Source organism: Oryctolagus cuniculus, chromosome 8 (genome assembly GCF_051225735.1).
Source record: "Oryctolagus cuniculus isolate XC-2025 breed Fujian yellow rabbit chromosome 8, ASM5122573v1, whole genome shotgun sequence".
Classification (NCBI taxonomy): domain Eukaryota; kingdom Metazoa; phylum Chordata; class Mammalia; order Lagomorpha; family Leporidae; genus Oryctolagus; species Oryctolagus cuniculus.
This window is the reverse complement of record NC_142874.1, coordinates 125,084,861-125,104,317: the sequence shown is the minus strand read 5'-3', so window position 1 is coordinate 125,104,317 and position 19,457 is coordinate 125,084,861. Positions and strand designations below refer to the sequence as shown.

Genomic DNA, 19,457 nt, shown 5'->3' with positions numbered 1-19,457 from the left:
TGTAACTTTTACAAGGTGTAGAATAAGCTATTATTATATGCCACACTGTTAATGAGAAAGTCATCAGAAATTGGGTATACAAAAAATAAATAACAATTATTGCTTTCAGAGATAGAGATTCTATTCCCCTACATAGCCTTCAAGATATCATAATATATTTCAAGGACTCTCCAATGTTTATATAATGCATAACTGTGTAAAAAGAGATTTGGTCCTGAATACCTATAATTACTGAACAAGGTGCTGAGAAATACCTGGAATTTTCTGCAAAGAGTAAGAAAACTAATAATATGGATGGCTTCTGAGACTTGACCTTCTAGTTTAGAAATTAAGGAGGCAAGTGTTCTAGTGAAGATTCATAGTGAATTTGTTGTGATATTGCATGTCCTCTACTTTAGAGAAAGAAAGCATTGACAAAATGTATTACAAAAAAGGAATTATCAAATAGTAATAAACAAAAAAAAAAACAAACAAAAATCATCAGATGTAGGCAGGTGTTTGGGCACAGCCTGTTAGGTCACCATTGCTATGCTGTAATCCCGTGTCACAAGGTCCACTTCTGATCCATCTGCCTGCTAATGTGAGGTGGTGGATGATGGCCTGAGCATACAGGCCCCTATCACTCATGTGGAAGACCAGGATGGGGTTCCAGGCTTCTGACTTCATTCAGGCTAAGCCCTAACCATTGAAGCTATTTGAGAGTGAGCCAGTGAAAGGGAAATCTCTTTCTGGCTCTGCCTCTCTAGTTCTGTTGCTCTGTCTCTCAGATGAATAAAACAAACCTTTTTAAAATGCATTGAAAAAATTTATTTCCTTATATTTTCATTTCATTCTCCTGCAAATTACCACATTTTATTTTAGAACTTTCACATTTTATTTAAAACTTTATTTTCCAGAGATTACATTGCATTGTATATAGGATAGAAGGCACTCTAAAGCATAAAGATTTCAAATCAGCTGAAGGCATTCATTAGGATAAACATTCATTGGGATCATTTATAGATGTTTGGAAATAAGTTCTGATATGTCACAAAATGTATTTAGCATAAGGTATATTTCAAATTAAACCATTTCTCCAAAGGTAAAAGAAAATCGAAAGGAATTAATAGGTATAGTTATACCAACAATTTATTTATTCTATGATTCTCTCTTCTGAGTCTTCAATGCTCATGTGAACTTATTAACATTTATGTGTGTGTGTATGAATACATACATATATATGTCAAATATCATACTAAATGAGAAAAACAAAATAGTTTGGAATGGATGTTTATTTTTACTGAAATTCTAACATTCTCTACTATCTGTTCCTACCACATTCCTATACATTATAATTTTGTATAACAACAGTGAAGAAAGGAAGGTGGAATTAAAAAAAAAACTGAAAAGATAGCAGGAAGGCAGATCTTATTTTTCCTTTATACAAACAGTTCAATAAATGTGTGACCTGATTCATGATTCACGTGACTCCATCTCTACTAATCTAGAACAAGAATAAGTGAAAATGATAAGGAGAAATCTGTAATCTCAGGTATGTTAAGGAAAGAAAACACTTCTTAGATCTCAGTTCGAAACTTCACTGGAGACTCCTTCATTTGCTGTTCATAGTGAGTATCAAATCTCTCATTAAGTGCTACTGTAAAGTAATTTTTCCAGTCACCTGCAATCCCTATTTAAAAAAAGAGAAAAAAATAGCAAATATTTAATGTTCAAGTCACCATCCTGAGATTTTCTACTACTGACTGCAATCATTAAGTTACATTAAATCACACTTTTCTTCTAATCTTCAATTTGAGGAATAAAATGTATACCATAGTAATATACTTACATGACCTTACAAAGATAGATTTGTTGTGATTGGTTTAAAATAGAAAGCAGGGCATGCATTGTGGTGTAGCCAGTTAAATCACCACTTAGGATCCTTCCATCCCATGTTAGAGTACCTGGTTCCAGCCCGGTTGCTCTGTTTCCTGTTCACCTTCCTGCTCACTTGTCTAGGAAAGCAGCTCACGTTTTTAGGCCCCTGACACCCATGTGGGAGACTTGGATGGAGTTCTTGGCTCCTGGCTTTGTCTGGCCCATCCCTGGCTGTTTCAGTCACAAAGGAAGTCAACTAGCTGATGGAGAACATTTCTCTCCTCCCCTCCTTCATTCCCTGAGTCTTCCTTCTTAATTCTACCTCAGTAAATGTTTCTGCACTGATTTTCCCTGAAATGTTATGGTCTCAGGATGAAACTCATACTTTTACTCACTCTCAAAGCATTAAATATCATCTGAATGCAGATAACATTCAATCCAGACTTAAGCCTCTATTTCAAACTGCCTACATGATATTTCCACCTGGCTACTGTACACATATCCCAAATCCAGGTATTTTAAAAGTAATTATTTTTTTCCTGCAAACTCTGCTTTCTTTGTAATTTTCCATTACCTGGATTTTGGAAACATCAAGTACCCAAGGAATAAACATGGAAGTTACCCCCTCAAACACCATCTAATGTATTATTCATACTCAGGTTTTCTTCACCCCCATTGCCTCCTCTGCACTTTCTCATCACTGCCAATGACAGGAGCATTAGCGTGGTCTGCCTCTGCCCTTTGCTTTCCATCACATATCCAATGCTCTCCTTGCTAAAGGAATTATTCACCTTTATACATTAGTCAGTAATTCACGCATTCATTCCTCAGGGAATTCTAAACTTTCTATTGAAAAAAACAAGAAAGTAGAAGCTAGAAAATGTGTACCATGCGTATTGGGTAAAGACTGAAGGTAGAACAGTGAGCAGACCTTTGCAAACAATTATTTTAGGTGCTGTGTATCTATAGAAACTATGGAAAAGATGACATAATCTGATGAGTAGATAATTAAAATCTATTCTGAGAATTGTCTTTGTTTTCAGGCACTAGCTAATTTTGCCCAGTGATAAATTTCTTATTCCTGTTATTTAAAAAATTAACTGATCCTCTCACTGACAATTTGATTTGAAGAGCAAGATTTTCTCTATTGTGTTTCTGCTTCCTCACCTATCAGTAAGACTGCATGACCCATTATTCTGCCTATCCACTTGTCTTTGGAATTTTAAACTAACCTTATTGTATTAGACCATGCCTCTTCCCAAGCAGAATTTCATCTTGCTCTATTTTGATATTTTTGCTAACAGAGATGTATTTGAATTCCTACCTTTGCCATTTAGTCTTGGAAGTTCTGTCATTGTCCAAGAGAAAGCTAACTGATCTAAGCTTGTTTCCTCATCTCAAATTGAAATGATGGTAAACTCCTTTTCCTGAATTTCTGATAGAATTTAAAAAGACAATACACAAATATGTAAAATATGTCATACAACAACACAAGTAAGTTTCAAAAGTTATAGCTTCCAGAGAGTATTATTGTTGCTGGTGCTGAGATTGGAGTGCCTACTGGTAAATATTTGTATAATATGCCACATATGGTAGCAATCAACAAGTAATAACAACATAGTAGGAATACTAGTAGTGTTTTATGCTTCTCTAGAATGCTAACTTAATAGTGTGTTTAAAAGCAGAAGAGCCCTAAAAATAAAACAACCTGGGTCCACAGACATTGATATTCCTCAGGAGATTTTGCCTGTAATCATGTCAACTTGACTTCCCATTGCATTGAAGGCAAATAGCATACTTGCTCACCCTTTCTCATGAACGGTGACACTTTTTGATCCATGATTTCCTCCGGCAGTACTGTGTAGTTGGTGGATGGATTATCCTTCATCTCCTGGAATGAGGTGTGCTTTATAATTTTTTCCACGAGCTCCTCTGATGGCTTCCTCCCGAGGAACTGTATCAATTTCACCACCTCTTTTCTGATATCCTATAAAGAAGAAAAGAGGTTTTGAAGACTACATTACTAAAATTGTCAGCATTCAATGCCCTTTGGATAAAAACATGAGATAGATAAAAAAAAATCTGTCTTTTTATCCACTAATGTTGGAATTAGGAATCTCATGAAGAAAACCCCTTCTTGGAGAAGTGTCTTCTTGGGGAAAAAAAAAAACAAAACTTGTGGCATGAATGTTGTTCTCACCACCAAAAAGTGCTTGTATTAGAGACTTGATCCTCAATGTGATGATGAAGATTGGAGTGTGTAACTGGTACGACTAAATGGGAGGTCCTTCTGTGATTTGGGATGTGTCCTTAGAAGGGATTGTGGAAGACTTTTAACGTCTTTTTTGGTGGTGCAGTTGGTTCATTTCCTCAATCACAATTCCCCCTTGAAGTGATGCCATCAGCCACTTGACCCTCAAAAGAAGCCAGTCCAATGAGCTGCATGGTCTTGGACCCTGAACCTGTAGATCTGTGTGCTAGCTTAACCTCTGTGTAAAGTTAGTCTGCTGAGTATTATGTTACAGTGATAAAACATGTACTAATACACTATTCTAAGCATAATTCTTCCTTATCCACAAAATGGATGTGAAACCTACTTCAAATATGGTTAGAAAACTTAAATGTGATGATGTTTATAAATTGCTTAATGTATCCCTTAATGCATAGTGCATGCTCAATAACTTTTTTATATAAATATGAATATATATTCTCAAAGTCTACAGTGCAAGTCAAGTTTGGGAACTGAACAACTGCAGTTAACTTTAATTTTTCTCCTAGTTTTTTGGAATAATTCATGAGCAGCAATAAAATAGAAAAAGTAAGAGCAGGTATAAAAACTCTACCTTTTTATACTGTCTTTCTACTAAATATGTAACATCAAATGTACAAGAGGATTTCAAAAAATTCATTGAAAATAAAATTAAAATAGGAATTGATTAAAGTGCAAATTTTTGAAATTCACAAATTCAGTATTCAAAGAGCTTATGGAAATGTGTATTATGAAAAAATATGAATTTCAATAATATTTGTATCAAAGTAAACTTGTTTTTTAGTTCCATTCTTCTACAATTTTTTGAAGTACTCTCATGTATGTCCCATAGCTACAAACATACTTTTTCTATGCCACTACTATACTAAATCTCAGCTAAATCACTCAGGTATCTATTTGTAATATCAACTGAATTTTTATTCTGCTGCACAATTCTGTCTGCAAAAAAACTGTGTCCAAATCCTATGCCTGACTAATTAAATCTGGCTTTTCAAATTTCACCTTATCTATTATTTTCCTTCAGATGATATACTTGACTATCCCAATTTTAGTTAGGTGACCCTGTTTTTGTTCTATATATTCTCAAGCAAATCTATTACATTATGGCTTTTTTATGTCTTATTTATCTTACATGAAAGATCATCCTTACATACATAATGTTTATATGCCTTGTTCTCTTTCCAGTAGATACACTATAGAACAAGAAAGGTCAATTTATTCATTCTTAAGCTTCTCATTGATTCAAATGTAGAAGAAACTAAACATGGCTATTATTGAACAAAGTAGGGAGTTAGAGGATGCAGAATTTTTGAGTTGTAATTTTTATCTCATTTTTATTACTTCAAATGTTAAGCATAATTATTTTATAATTTCCATCTGATTATTCCAAAATTTAGATTTAAAGACTAATTGACCAGCCAGCACCGCGGCTCACTAGGCTAATCCTCCGCCTTGCAGCGCTGGCACACCGGGTTCTAGTCCCGGTCGGGGCGCCGGATTCTGTCCTGGTTGCCCCTCTTCCAGGCCAGCTCTCTGCTGTGGCCAGGGAGTGCAGTGGAGGATGGCCCAAGTACTTGGGCCCTGCACCCCATGGGAGACCAGGAGAAGCACCTGGCTCCTGCCATCGGATCAGCGCGGTGCGCTGGCCACAGCGCGCCAGCCGCGGCGGCCATTGGAGGGTAAACCAATGGCAAAGGAAGACCTTTCTCTCTGTCTCTCTCTCTCACTGTCCACTCTGCCTGGCAAAAAAAAAAAAAAAAGACTAATTGACTATTTGTCTGTTCTGATTCTTGAGTTGTATATGTCTATTATTGAGATGTGTTACAGTGCTATGAACTTAAGACCTTTAAATTTTTATCTTTGGAAATATTTGAAGCTTGAGATTCAAATATATTTATTTACAGAATATTTTTATTTACTAGTTTCAAGTCTGTACCAAAGTGTATAAATTTCGGTAGTATTTTCCTCTCAAAATTTTTGGAGGTGGTTGCGATCATTTATATAAAAGTAGATTTTTGTATCCAGAATGTTTTCAAAAGCTAGAATCTTAGAAATTGCCAAATTGCCTATGTGCTTTCAATTCTCACCTCTTTCATATCTTCATAGAAAATAAATAGCACTCGTGGATTCTTACTCTTCTCCCACCAAGAATTTACATGCTTATACCAGGAACCATAAGGAACTAAAATTAGAGAAAAAAACATAAAGCCACAATATCATCTGTATTCATCTCTGAAATAAGGGTAAAAACAGTAATGTCAACAAAGAACATATATGAATTATTATGGACTGACAACTGGTAGACCAGCTGTCCATCTGAGACAAAATTCTTATGGTTAGACTTGTACAGAAATGTCCTTGTTAGAAACACAATGTCAACTTTTATTATTATTCCATGTCTTTGTCACAGGAAATTGAGAGAAGTCTCTCATATCAATTTTTTTTCATTTTCAATTCTCTTTGTATCCAGAAGATCAGTTTAGCATATATTAAGTAAAGATTTCAACAGTTTGTGCCCACATAGAAACACAAAGTGAAAAATACTGTTTGAGTACTAGTTATAGCATTAAATCACAATGTACAGCACATTAAGGACAGAGATCCTACATGAGGAGTAAGTGCACAGTGACTCCTGTTGTTGACTTAACAAATTGACACTCTTGTTTATGGCATCAGTAATCACCCTAGGCTCTTGTCATGAGTTGCCATATCATATCAATTTGATCAAGAGCTTCTGAGGGCATTTTTGACACTGGTGTGTGTGCGTGCACATGTGTGTGTGTAAGTGTGTGTGTGTGTGTGTAAAACAGATTAGGTGAAGGAAGTTGAATTACTGGGACTATCAATGGTCTAATAGAAGTGTTGGGTCCAGGTGTCCAGTTTACTATTTACAAACTAGCTTTGACAACTGAAGCTAAACCTATATGAGTATATATTATACTACTAGCAGTTTAGACAGTAAGAGGTGTTCCCTTGGTGTCAGTTTCACTCCAGAACATTTGAAGACTTTGGAGATGATTTGATATAACTAAGTTAGAACATTAGAAGAGTTTGGAGATGATGTGATGTAACCAATGCTGTCTATTCCTTTCTCTTTCTTGCTCTCCTTTTCCCACTGCACAAGTATTTCATATGATTAAAACTGATGAAACGGTGTGATGACAGGAGTCACAGTATTCTGCGTGTTAAGTCAATGTGTACCTCCTCTGCTCTTTGACTCTATCAAGCAATTAATCTGGACAAGAAAAGTTCTTCAATGATACTTATAGTGAATTTATTCAATTTTTGTGCAGGAGCAACACTACTTTGCTCTGTCCTACAATGGTGGCCTTGACAACCTTGACACATGTGTTTTATCCCCAGTACTTTGGCACAATGTTTTTAAAAATCTATCAACAGGAGCCGGCGCTGTGGTGCAGTGGGTTAATGCCCTGGCCTGAAGCACCAGCATCCCACATGGGAGCCGGTTCTAGTCCCGGCTGCTCCACTTCAAATCCAGCTCTCTGCTAAGGCCTGGGAAAGCAGTAGAAGATGGCCCAAGTCCTTGGGCCCCTACACCAGTGTTGGAGACCCAGAAGAGGCTCCTGGATCCTGGCTTCGGATTGACGCAACTCTGGCCATTGAGGCCAACTGGGGAGTGAACCAGCAGATGGAACCATCGGATGATCACTCTCTCTCTCTCTCTCTCTCTCTCTCTCTCTCTCTCTGCCTCTCCTCTCTCTGTGTAACTCTGACTGTCAAGTAAATAAATAAATCTTATTTAAAAAAATCTATCAACAAACACAAATTACATATAGCCTTCTTTTATTGAGTCAATATTTTGTGCTAAGAATATAAAAATGGCATTATTCTTTTCCTTTCTTTTTTTTAATTTTTTTGACAGGCAGAGTGGACAGTGAGAGAGAGAGAGACAGAGAAAAAGGTCTTCCTTTTGCCGTTGGTTCACCCTCCAATGGCCGCCGCGGCCATTGGAGAACCGGCGCCCCGACCAGGACTAGAACCTGGTGTGCTGGCACCGCAAGGCGGAGGATTAGCCTAGTGAGCCGCGGCACCAGCCATGCATTATTCTTTTCCTTTCAATGATTACCACAGCATTAGAATGACCTTCTTTAATGAATACCAAACAATCATGCACCCTTTATTCCTCAAATCCAAAAACTCAGGTGCTTTAGTCTAAGTGTTTATTTAAAAGATAATACTGTTTACCTCAATCCCCAAAATCACTTCAATATATTGACTTTTAGGCTTTGGACAACAGAGTTCAGATTCGGCAATTTGCTACCCACATCTCAAATTCCTGTGCTTGATCGAAGCCTTAAGAGCTGTTACAATTTCTATATTTTCATTAAAGATCAGAAAAGATAACAGAACAGATGAACTTTTTTTCAGAGATGTCATTTGTCTTGTATCTCTTTCTTTAAGTGTTAAAAGAAGTGATTCCTACCTTGTGCATGCATAAATTTCTCCACAAATTCTGGAAAAGTTCCAGGATTTGGGTAAGCATTTACCATTTGAAAGAAATGATAATATGAAACAGCCACATCCTTAGCATTCCGGCCAAGATAAATCATCTAAGAGTATGAAATAATGTATTAGATCACTCAATAACTTTTCACATACAGTGTCATCAAAATTCAAAAAGAGCATTTATGTTTTCAATCATAAATATAGTACATTTTCATACTATGAAATAAAAAAGCATACAAAGAGTACTGGGACCATCACTTGGCACTATGTATAAGATGCCATTTGGGATTCCTGTATCCCATATATTAGGTCCTGGTTCAATTCCCAGATAAACTCCTGATTCCAGCTTCCTGCTAATGTGTGTCCTGGGCTCAAGTAATTGCTTCCTACCATCCACATGAGACACCTGGCTTTCTGGTTATTGGTTTTGGCCTACATTTCAAAATAAATAAATTTTAAAAGGGATTGTTCTCTTAACTCTCCATTATTTACTGGCTATGATCAGGCTCTCTACTTTGTCTTACTGAAGTTTCTACATTTGCAAATAATTTTAATGAAATCTCCTAGTTTATTAGCCATGTCCTAAATCTTGACATCACTTTAAAAGTCTCATTTTGAAGCTTTATTCTAAGCCAGAATGTTTTCTTCCAAGAAAGTCCTGCTTCATTTTTCATCACCATCAGTTGTTCAATGTAATTCTCCTATTATGATGTCAATGCCTCAAATCCACTGATCTTAATCATTTCTCTTACTATTGGTCTGCACTTTTTTGTCACTTTATTCTCTTTATCACATAGCTTTTGGTCCAACATTCCAAACACACTTCACAAATACCCTGAATCTGTCGGTCTTCTTGCTCACCTAGTGAATCACACTGGAAATATCTCAAACATGAATCTTCTATCCAACTGTCTCTTACTATGTGGTGATCTCTGAGACACAAGCAGTTTGTGAAGATCTGGATTCTTATAAATGTCTGATACCTATTTTAATTTGTGAGGGATTAACAGCAACGCTGCAACCCACTTTGCGAAGGAAGAAAGCAACTTGGTCAAATCTCTTGAAAAAGCTACAAATAGCATATCTCCTGAAAAATACATAACTCCTACAAGAGTACTATAAGTGGTTCTTGGAAAATGAAGTGAAAACATAATTTTATTTTGGAGCAAAAGGTTTCAATTCCATGCATATGAGGAGTCTTCAAAAACTTCATGGGAAACATATATAAAGAAAAATTATATATAGATTTCAAAAGTATTTTCAGCAAAACAAATGTATCTATGAATTCAGTTTTTCAGAAAACATTTTGAAGTACTCTCATATTTACAATGACAGAATCTCATGCATGAAATGAATTTTGCAAGATATACATGGTCTATCTAGAATCACTTATGATAAGAACAAACAAACATCATCAAGATTGTTGGAATTTTGGTCCACAGATTTTTAGAAAATGTCAAATAAGTTATGGGACATGTTAAGAGTACAAAGTGGAAATGTTTCAGGATTAAGATTATGGCCCTTTTTTGTAAGTGATTATTGATTATATTATTTTAAGATCCCATGTATTTACTGTGGGTTATAGGATATTCTTAATAAAGCTAGAAAATCTTAAAGGAACAGCATTGACCCCGGACATCATGCTTCACTTGTACTTTGGGATTATATATGATGTGCTTTCTATAAACCAAAGCTGATCATGTAAATTATCAGTTTAACATATCTGTAACTTCTCATTACCAATGAAGTAGACCTCAGACTTCCTAACTCTCCTACCACTGGTTCTTATAATGGAGCCCTACCTTATTTCTTCACTCATATAGCCAGTGTGTATACTTAACCTTCTATCCAAATTCATCTGGTTTCAGATTCCCCTAAGATTACATCTGGGTTTGCACAGCCTGGCTGATATGCACGCTATGAATATGAGAAGAAATGTTACTTGCTCTTGGGTTCCTTCCTGTTCCCAGCTGAGTCCGAATTTTTTTTACTTGATCTATGTTACCCCCTTACTTGTCTGTTTTCATGCCCCTTTTCTCCAATGGACATTGTCTGTGAAGACAGGATGGGATGTATCTTATTATGACCCTAGCACAGGATAGGCAGTGCTAGGGTCTAAATATATTTATCGTTTTCCAAACACTTGTGGAAATTTAATCCCAATTGTGAAGTATTGAGGATGGAAGTGCAACCCAAATATGATGTTTAGAAATGGAGCCTTTATGAGGTGATTAGGACTGGATAAAGTCATTAAGATAGAGCCCCCATGGTTAACTATTGGTGACTTTATAAGGAAGGGGAGAACAGTCAGAACACAAGTGCATACACTCCCCGCCTCCTTCCATGGGTGCCCTGTGCCACCTCATGACTCTGCCATCAAGGTCCAGTCTCAGAACCTCTTCCTTGGCACAGAACCATGAGCCAAGAGACCTTTTCCTTATGGCTGCAGCATTCTGTGGTGTTGAGTTCTTAGCAACAGAAAATGCATTGAAACAGGTGCTCAATTAAAGTTATAAGACACTTGTGTTTCTGAGCCTTTTCTGATTCATTTTCATGCTTCTCAATGCCAAATTCAGCAGTGACAAAAAGAGGACATTTGATTCAATCAGAAAGAGCAATAAATACAAAAGTAGTTACCATTTATACAGTATGATAGGCATGATGTTAAGCAATTTTACAAGCATGGTAACCACTCTGTAAACGAGGTGCTACTATTATTCTTTCACAGACAAGGAAACTGGAGCTTAAAGAATTTATCCTTTGCTTTTTCCAGAATGATCTCAAGCAAATAGCAGAACTGATATTGAAATCTAGGCTGACCATACAGAATATAATCCATATTCATTGAATTTCTTGAGAGTCAATGAAATAATAAATATATAAGCTTATATAAGACTTAAGGTAATATCTTACTTTATTATTCTAAAATTTATATGAGTTTGATGTGGTTCTGAGAATGTTTGACTCTGGTTACCTTGCAGTTATTTTCCCAAAATGAGACTGGAAGAAGTTCAGGCGGTAGATGAGTCTTCACTATCCTAGGAGATGCCATCTCTTTCAATTGTTTAACTCCTGATTTTTAAAAAATTTAAGGTTAAGTGACTTCAAAAAGCATGAATATTTACATGGATTTACATAGATATTTTAAAAAAGAGAAACAAATCTAAGATTCTATAGCATGTTTATAATGACACCTACTATGAAAAATATAGGAAGAAGAAATTACAAATAAAACGATCAGATAAAGTTTCACCACCCATGTAAAATTATTATTAAAATTTTGCTAACAAACCTTTTATATATATGCATTTCTACTTTTGCTTACAATTTCTTTGCTACTATCTACATCCAACCTTAGAATATTTGCCTGTAACTTTTAAAATTAACTTAAATATTACCATTCATGACATCTTCTTTTCTGCATTCCAGGAAAGGTATTCGATTAAAAATTGCATCTTCTTTGCACTTTTCCACATCACCCTCAGTATAGATCATATATACAATTTCACTAACCCAGGTGGTGCCTGTAAAAAGTGAACCAATCTTAGTCTCCCCTGAGCATGCAGGGCTGATGATGGGAGTGCTGAATTTTTAGCAGGATAAAGCAGGAAGATACTAATACAATATTATTTAAAAGATGTATAAATACCTATAGACTCAAGAAAAATTTCCCCCAATATTTAATCTTATGAGGCCCCAAAATAGTCTCAGTAAATAATAATGAATTTTATAGTAAAACACATGTGATAAGTGTGTCCAAATTTACCCATAGTGAATTGTGACATTGTGCAAACTGATAACATCGTGGATTTCAATTTTGGTAACTAAAAAGTAAGGAGACTTGAAAAATTAGTGATGCACCAAAGTACTCTTTCAACAAACTTTCCTAATAACTTACTATACACTAGTCTGTATCTTAGTGCAAAGTCTTTAAGAAAGTGTAAATCAAATCCCTGCCCTATGATGACCAAAAGCCTTTTAAAGAATCAGAATCTGTGTTCAATAATGACAACACTTAACTTTTCTTAATATTATAATATAGGGGACACTGAGGTATAAAAGTCTACAAAGAAAGAACACATAACTCAATGTGCTGTTGACATGGTAGCTGCTGTTTCGGTAGATATTTCTTGACAAGAAATATCTTCAATAGGACATGGTAATTGAACTTAGGCTTAATATATTACAGGTATAATTCACCATTTGTGGGAGGTAGAGAGGGGACTATTAAGCAGAATAATGATCTATGTTTTTTTTTTTTAAATCAAGGCTAGGTACTTAAGAATGATGTAGTACTGAGAAAAATATTGGAAATAAACTCTATAACCCATACAAGAATCTACCCGAATAGATGAGAGGGGATGAGACCACAGAGGCAAGCAGATGACAAGTGTAAAGTGCCATGCAGTTCATACTAGAGGGTCTTAGTTGTTTATAAAAATTATGAAAAAGCATTGATGAATCTTAAAAATATAGCAATATTATCAGATCGTGTTTTATAAGAATCTCTTCTCAAATAAAACAAGCACAGCATTGGAGTGAGGGATCAATAATGACACAAGAGATCCTGAAAAAAAGGCTGACTGTGAGACATTTCAAAGAAACCAAATGGTTAATTGCATAGGGGAGAAGCAAGAGGAACAGCTCTCAAATTCCCTCTTCACATGATTGGTATTGTGCCAACATTGATCCCAACCAAGAAATGGAGGAACAGTTTCAGAGTCAGAATAGCCAAATGTATTTACTGCTTGACATAGTTTTGAGTTCTAAATGGAACAATGAGATAAACAGAAAAGTCTGGATTTTATTGTTTTAATTCTGAAGATGTATTAGGGTTGTGAGATGCCACAACTGTGTTTAACAGTTGAGCTAACCTCAAAAATAAAAGCAATCCTTAAAACTGGAAGCTTATATGTAGATATTAAAGACAGGCACTAGTTAGCTGAAAGTGTTCAGGGAGCGGTGCAGGTGGGAGGGAAGTTATGGGGGAGAAAAAGCCATTGTAATCCATAAACTGTACTTTGGAAATTTATATTTACTAAATAAAAGTTTAAAAAAAGAATATATTTGAAAAATGTTCAATATTTGTGTATTCAGAACTGACATTAAAGATATAAGGCAAACACAACTGCTAGTTTTAAATATTCATTATGGAATGAATACATATTCATTCATCGATATTACACAAACTTCCAATGTTATCAATAATATTCATCTATCAATGTGTTGTTCCAGTTCTAGACTATGGTCATGAGATACAGCAATAATATGCCACTTTTTGTACATCTATATCAAAACTCCTACATCTGTCATTTAATTTGAAAAATGGATATATAAGAAGTGAAGAGCTTACTATCTACCATTCAAGATGGCTTGATAATTCTTGCTGAAAAAGAAACAGCTTCAACACAACAAGGAGACTTACCAGATTTAGGGTAGGTGGCAATGACAACATCATCTGGTCTTGCCTGGAATGTTTCCACGTCATCCCAATACTGGACAAACTCTTTATACATTAGAATGCCATGGACCTCATCGAAGTTTTCATAATACTCAGAATTGCGAGAATCCATTTTGGAGTGGTACACTAAAAAAAATTGTGTTATACTTTGTATTTATTTTACAATGTTTTATCATTAACAATAACAACATATATTGAAATTTTCCTAAGTGTTAGCACTTCTTAGCTGTTGTGTAAATGGAGTAAAAGCATATTAGAATTCTACGTTACATAATCTTCTTGCTTGAGTTTTCAATTTTATTAACATAGGTCTATTATATGAAAGAATAAGGAAATATAACAATAAAGTATGGTATACATAGCACATTCTATGATAAGAAAGAGCAACAGAATCTTCAGCTTCTGTCAGAAAAGATGAAATGTGGCTGGCGCCGTGGCTCACTAGGCTAATCCTCCTCTTGCGGCGCCAGCACCCCCAGGTTCTAGTCCCAGTCGGGGCGCCGGATTCTGTCCCGGTTGCCCCTCTTCCAGTCTAGCTCTCTGCTGTGGCCCGGGAGTGCAGTGGAGGATGGCTCAAGTTCTTGTGCCCTGCACCCCATGTGAGACCAGGAGAAGCACCTGGCTCCTGACTTCAGATCAGCGCGGTGCACCGACCTCAGTGCACTGGCCGCGGCGGCCATTGGAGGGTGAACCAACGATAAAGGAAGAGCTTTCTCTCTGTCTCTCTCTCTCACTGTCCACTCTGCCTGTCCAAAATAAAAAAAAAATATGAAATGTGAAAAAAGGCTAAATAATCCACAAATACAATGATATTTGGCAAAAGTTTCAATTATATATACATTAAATAAAATAAAATTGATGGTCATATTTAAGAGTTATTGCCAGATCTCTAAGTCAGAGCTTCCTTCGTTCCTTTGTAAAAGTAATTTCATGAAAAGAATTCAAATTCTTGGGGAATATACTTAAAAGAAGATAAAATTAATGACACTATAATGGTTATATCTAAGACACAGAATCTTGAGAGTTCCTGATTCCCATGTGATCACTAATGTTGTCTTGACTTTTCTCCCTCACTTGAACAGTGAATTATTAGACACTCACATTATTGATTTGCTTTAAAATTATAAAGTTGAGCAAGATTGTTCTAATTCATCTTTATATCTTAACAATTTTATGTCCAAGGTTAGTGATAAAATTTTTAATTAAACAAATTTTCCTCCATTTGCTTTCAACTTTCATTAATATCTGTTTTTCAGCTATCAAGTTTAGCCTCTTAACAGTTTAAGATGGAGCATCTCAACAATCTCTGCTCTTCTGCAGTGTTAACCTTTCTGAATCACCTTCCCATTACTCTAGCCCAGAAAGATACCTGGTAACTTGTTTTATCCTTATACCTTGATGGTAAATGCAGTTTTTAGTATCTTTATCACTGAGTCTGTATTATAATAAAAGCCTATTGGAAACTGGAAATTATTCTTTTAGTTACCTACTCTGTTTCCACTAATATACAGAATTCCAATTCTTAAGAGATGCACTGTAAAGAGGAAATTGAATTAATAGATGTGGTAACAAAAGTATTAGTCATAAAGAAAAAAAATACCTGATGATAAAATTGCATTTTACAAAGATTAATGCCCTACAAATTAAACTAAATAATTCAACCATTGATTTTACTGAAGGCTTCTGATTGTGTTCTCCTGACTACATTTATAGGCTATAAACCACAGACATAAATGTTGTCTCCTAGTTCTGCTTCACCAATACCTTATGCTACATCCAATAGATCCATATCCACTATTTCCTGTGTTTCATGACTTTATGGTAACCAGTGTAGTTCAGAACCACTCTAATTCCTAATTGGATATAAAAATAGTCTTCCATCTGCTCTTTGTGTAAAGAGTGTAGCCCACCTCTCTCCAAAACCACACAGTGGTGGAAAATAGCTGTTATTTATTAGGCACTTTGTACCAAACTTGAAAAGTTTTCTTTTACAGACTTATTTACATTCATAAAATTCCATGAAAATACAGGCCACTGTTTAACCCATACTGACATTCTCGGCAGCCCTGTGTGGGGATGGGTTGATTCAGTGGAGGCTCCTATCACTAGTAGCTTGAATTGTAATAAATCTCGACCCCAAATAGGAAAGTGAATAAGAATATAGGGGGAAATGTGAGCAATGAGGTATTAGCCTCCAGGATCATAACAACTAAAACATTTTTTATCAGGACCTTTAAGAGAAGCAGCCAACAGATTGGTTTTAGAAATTTCAGGTTTATCAACAACAGGCTTTAACACATCTTTACAATCCTGATTAGCATTTTTTATGGCCAAAACCTGATTGGCTTCTTGAAATTCTACTTGTCGCCCAATAGCTCTTTGTAATTTATCAATAAAGGACATAATTTTTGGCAGACCCTTGTTTTACTGTGGAGAAAAAGATGCATAGATTACAGGCAACAGGTATCTCTTTCCAGGTTTTTAAAGCCATATTAGAAATTTGAGTATTTGCTTCCCTTAGGGGATAGTTAACTTACTGATTTGGATTATTAAAAGCTCCTTCTGCTAATAATTGATCTGCTCTAATAGGTATATTATTAGTCAAAATTATCCATGGCTTGGGCATGAGCAAGATCTTGATACTTTTGTGCCCACACCGTATACTGTGCTGCTGTTGCAAGCACCTTTATTAAAGTTTGCCAGTCCCAGGGCAAACGTCCTCCAACAGTCTCTAACAATCCCACAGTATAAAAACTTTGCATGCCATATTCAGTGAGGTTCTTTTTTACCTTTTTAAAAAATATTATAAGGTAAAGATTCATGCCTATGTAGGGCATTTTGTGGTCTTAAAATAGAGCAAACATCTGATAAGGAATCCGCTTGTTCTTGTGCATCCTCTAACATTCCTAGCAGGGTGCATTGGGCAGGGCGTTCTTCCATGGAAAGAGCAACAACAGAATTAGTTTTTTCCTCATCAGCAGCCCTGGGAGCTGAGGGACAATTCTGTGGCAAAGTTGGAATGGTTGGGTGGCTCTCCTGACCAGGGAGAGCCTCCAACAGGCTCACAACCTTGCCGATTGTGTCCCAACAGCAATACCATGCCTGAAGCACAGGGATGAGAGCTCATGGCTCCTGATGTAGTTTTTCTCCTGTTTTTTCCCAATCCATAACCTTCAAAGTGCCTTTATCAGGATACCAAAGGTAAGAGCTGTCTAGTTCCTGAAGTAACTGCCCGCTGATATTTTCAGGGATGGAGGGTCCTGCCTGTTTCAGCAATTAATACAATTCTGCCTTATGCTTTTGTTGCACCAGGGAGAGGGAATTCCCCATGTTAATGACTCACCAGGATCTCAAAGAGATGAACGATGCGTCTGTAACCCTTGCCCAGTATGGTGAGCCCTCCCTTGCACGCTGTGGCTGTGCTGAGGGTCCCTGTTTGGGCGCAGTTGTGGGTTTTTTCAAATGAAGAGACAGGACACGGGAGCATCCATTCTAAGAGAGTGCCGCTGGATAGCTTTGCCTTCCCATTTTTATTTAGAGGGTACCAGCAAGTCTACAACTCAGCAGACACGTAGACAAGATTATATGTCAACTTAAGGATTTGGGAAAAGGAATTCAGTCTGGTGGCCTAAGATAGAGATTAGAGCTGTGTTGTAAATCTTCAGAGAGAGGCCCATTGAGATGTTTGTGCAAATTTACAAATTCCAGAAAACACCCTAGTTACCAATCAACATCCATTAGTTCCCTGGTGCTCAGGCTGCCACATTCCTTTGGGAGCAGGTGTGCTCATCCCCAGCCTGTTTTGGCATGAGCAGAAACTGGAGCCCTGCCTCTAAATTCAGAACAGTTTGCTGTCTCTGAGACACTTACACAGCATTCTCTACACACAATTATTGATCCCAGTGGAATTTGGGGTGCAGAATATTTTATTCCTTCCCCAAAACATTATCTTTAGCAAGAACAAAAAGGCCACCCTCTTTCCTTCAGAATCTCCAAATTTACTATGAGAATAGCAAAGGAGCTTTTCCTGAGCTCATAGCTTATTGTGAAAAAAAGTTACCTATCCTACTCTTAGCAGGCCAGACAGGATGGAGAATTGTAAATTGGGTCTTTTGATGGGTTTGTGTCCCCACCTGGTAACTAAATTCCAATCTGATTGTCAAGTTTTACTTTTCCCTTCAGAAAGTGTACTTAAAAATCCCACAACCACCAGCCCTTTGGGGTTTTTTCATCTCTTGAAATCCCCCTTCATGCCACTCTGGCTGGAGGCCTTTGATTCTTTTTTTTTTTGCAGAGTGGACAGTGAAAGAGAGACAGAAAGGTCTTCCTTTATCATTGGTTCACCCTCCAATGGCCACTGTGGCTGGCGCACTGAGGCCAGTGCACCGCGCTGATCTGAAGCCAGGAGCCAGGTGCTTCTCCTGCTCTCCCATGCGGGTGCAGGGCCCAAGCACTTGGGCCATCCTCCACTGCACTCCTGGGCCACAGCAGAGGGCTGGCCTGGAAGAGGGGCAACTAGGACAGAATCCAGTGCTCCGACTGGGACTAGAACCTGGGGGTGCTGGCGCCGCAGGTGGAGGATTAGCCTATTGAGCCACGGTGCCAGCCTGGAGGTCTTTGATTCTAATAAATACTTTTAAATCTCTTTGCCGTCCACCTGGAAATTCTTCTTCCATGTGAGACAAAGAACTGAGGTAACAATGATTTCTCCACCACTGTTTTCCCATAACAACATGAAATTACTCATTTTCTCACATTCTTTTATTTTAACTTTTATTTAATAAATATAAATTTCCAAAGTACAGCTTATGGATTGCAATGACTTTCATTTTCTCACATTCTTACTATTGGAAATTATTTGTTGCAATGTTTAATAATGTGAAAACACATTTTAAAATATTTTAATGTGCATTTCATAGATGTTTTAAAATTTTTCATTATTTCATAGCCATAATTTATTGGTCTTTGAGTCATTTTGATACCGTTTGTCCATCTGGAGTTTTCTTAAGTAACTTATAGCTAATAATTTGTTGTTGACAATTATATTGAAAATACAAATTATTTTTCCACATCATAATGCATTGATCTTTCAACATTTTCTTAAAGATTTCATTTATTTGAATGGCAGAGTGACAGAGAGAGAGGGAGACAGAGAGAGATCTTCCCTCCATTGGTTCACTTCCCAAATGGACACAATGGCCAGGGCTGAGCCAGACTGAATCCAGGAGCCAGGAGTTTCTTTCAGGTCTTTCACACAGACACAGGGACCCAAGCACTTGGGCCATCTTCTGCTACTTTTCCAGGTGCATTAGCAGGGAACTGGATCCAAAGTGAAACATCTGGGACTCGAACCAGTACCCTTATGGGATGCCAGCATTGCAGAAGGCAGCTTAACACATTATG

At 36.7% G+C, this 19,457-nt stretch overlaps 1 protein-coding gene across 1 annotated transcript; it reads right to left on the bottom strand.

Moving 5' to 3' along the window:
• Positions 1 to 1,556: 1,556 nt before the first annotated feature.
• On the bottom strand, positions 1,557 to 14,166 carry SULT1E1 (sulfotransferase family 1E member 1). The gene is made up of 7 exons (XM_002717123.5): positions 14,019 to 14,166; positions 11,992 to 12,117; positions 11,568 to 11,665; positions 8,571 to 8,697; positions 6,214 to 6,308; positions 3,664 to 3,844; positions 1,557 to 1,669 (listed from the first exon to the last, which is right to left on the bottom strand). The coding sequence occupies exons 1-7, from the start codon at positions 14,164 to 14,166 to the stop codon at positions 1,557 to 1,559; spliced, it is 888 nt and encodes a 295-aa protein (XP_002717169.1).
• Between the last annotated feature and the right edge of the window lie 5,291 nt (positions 14,167 to 19,457).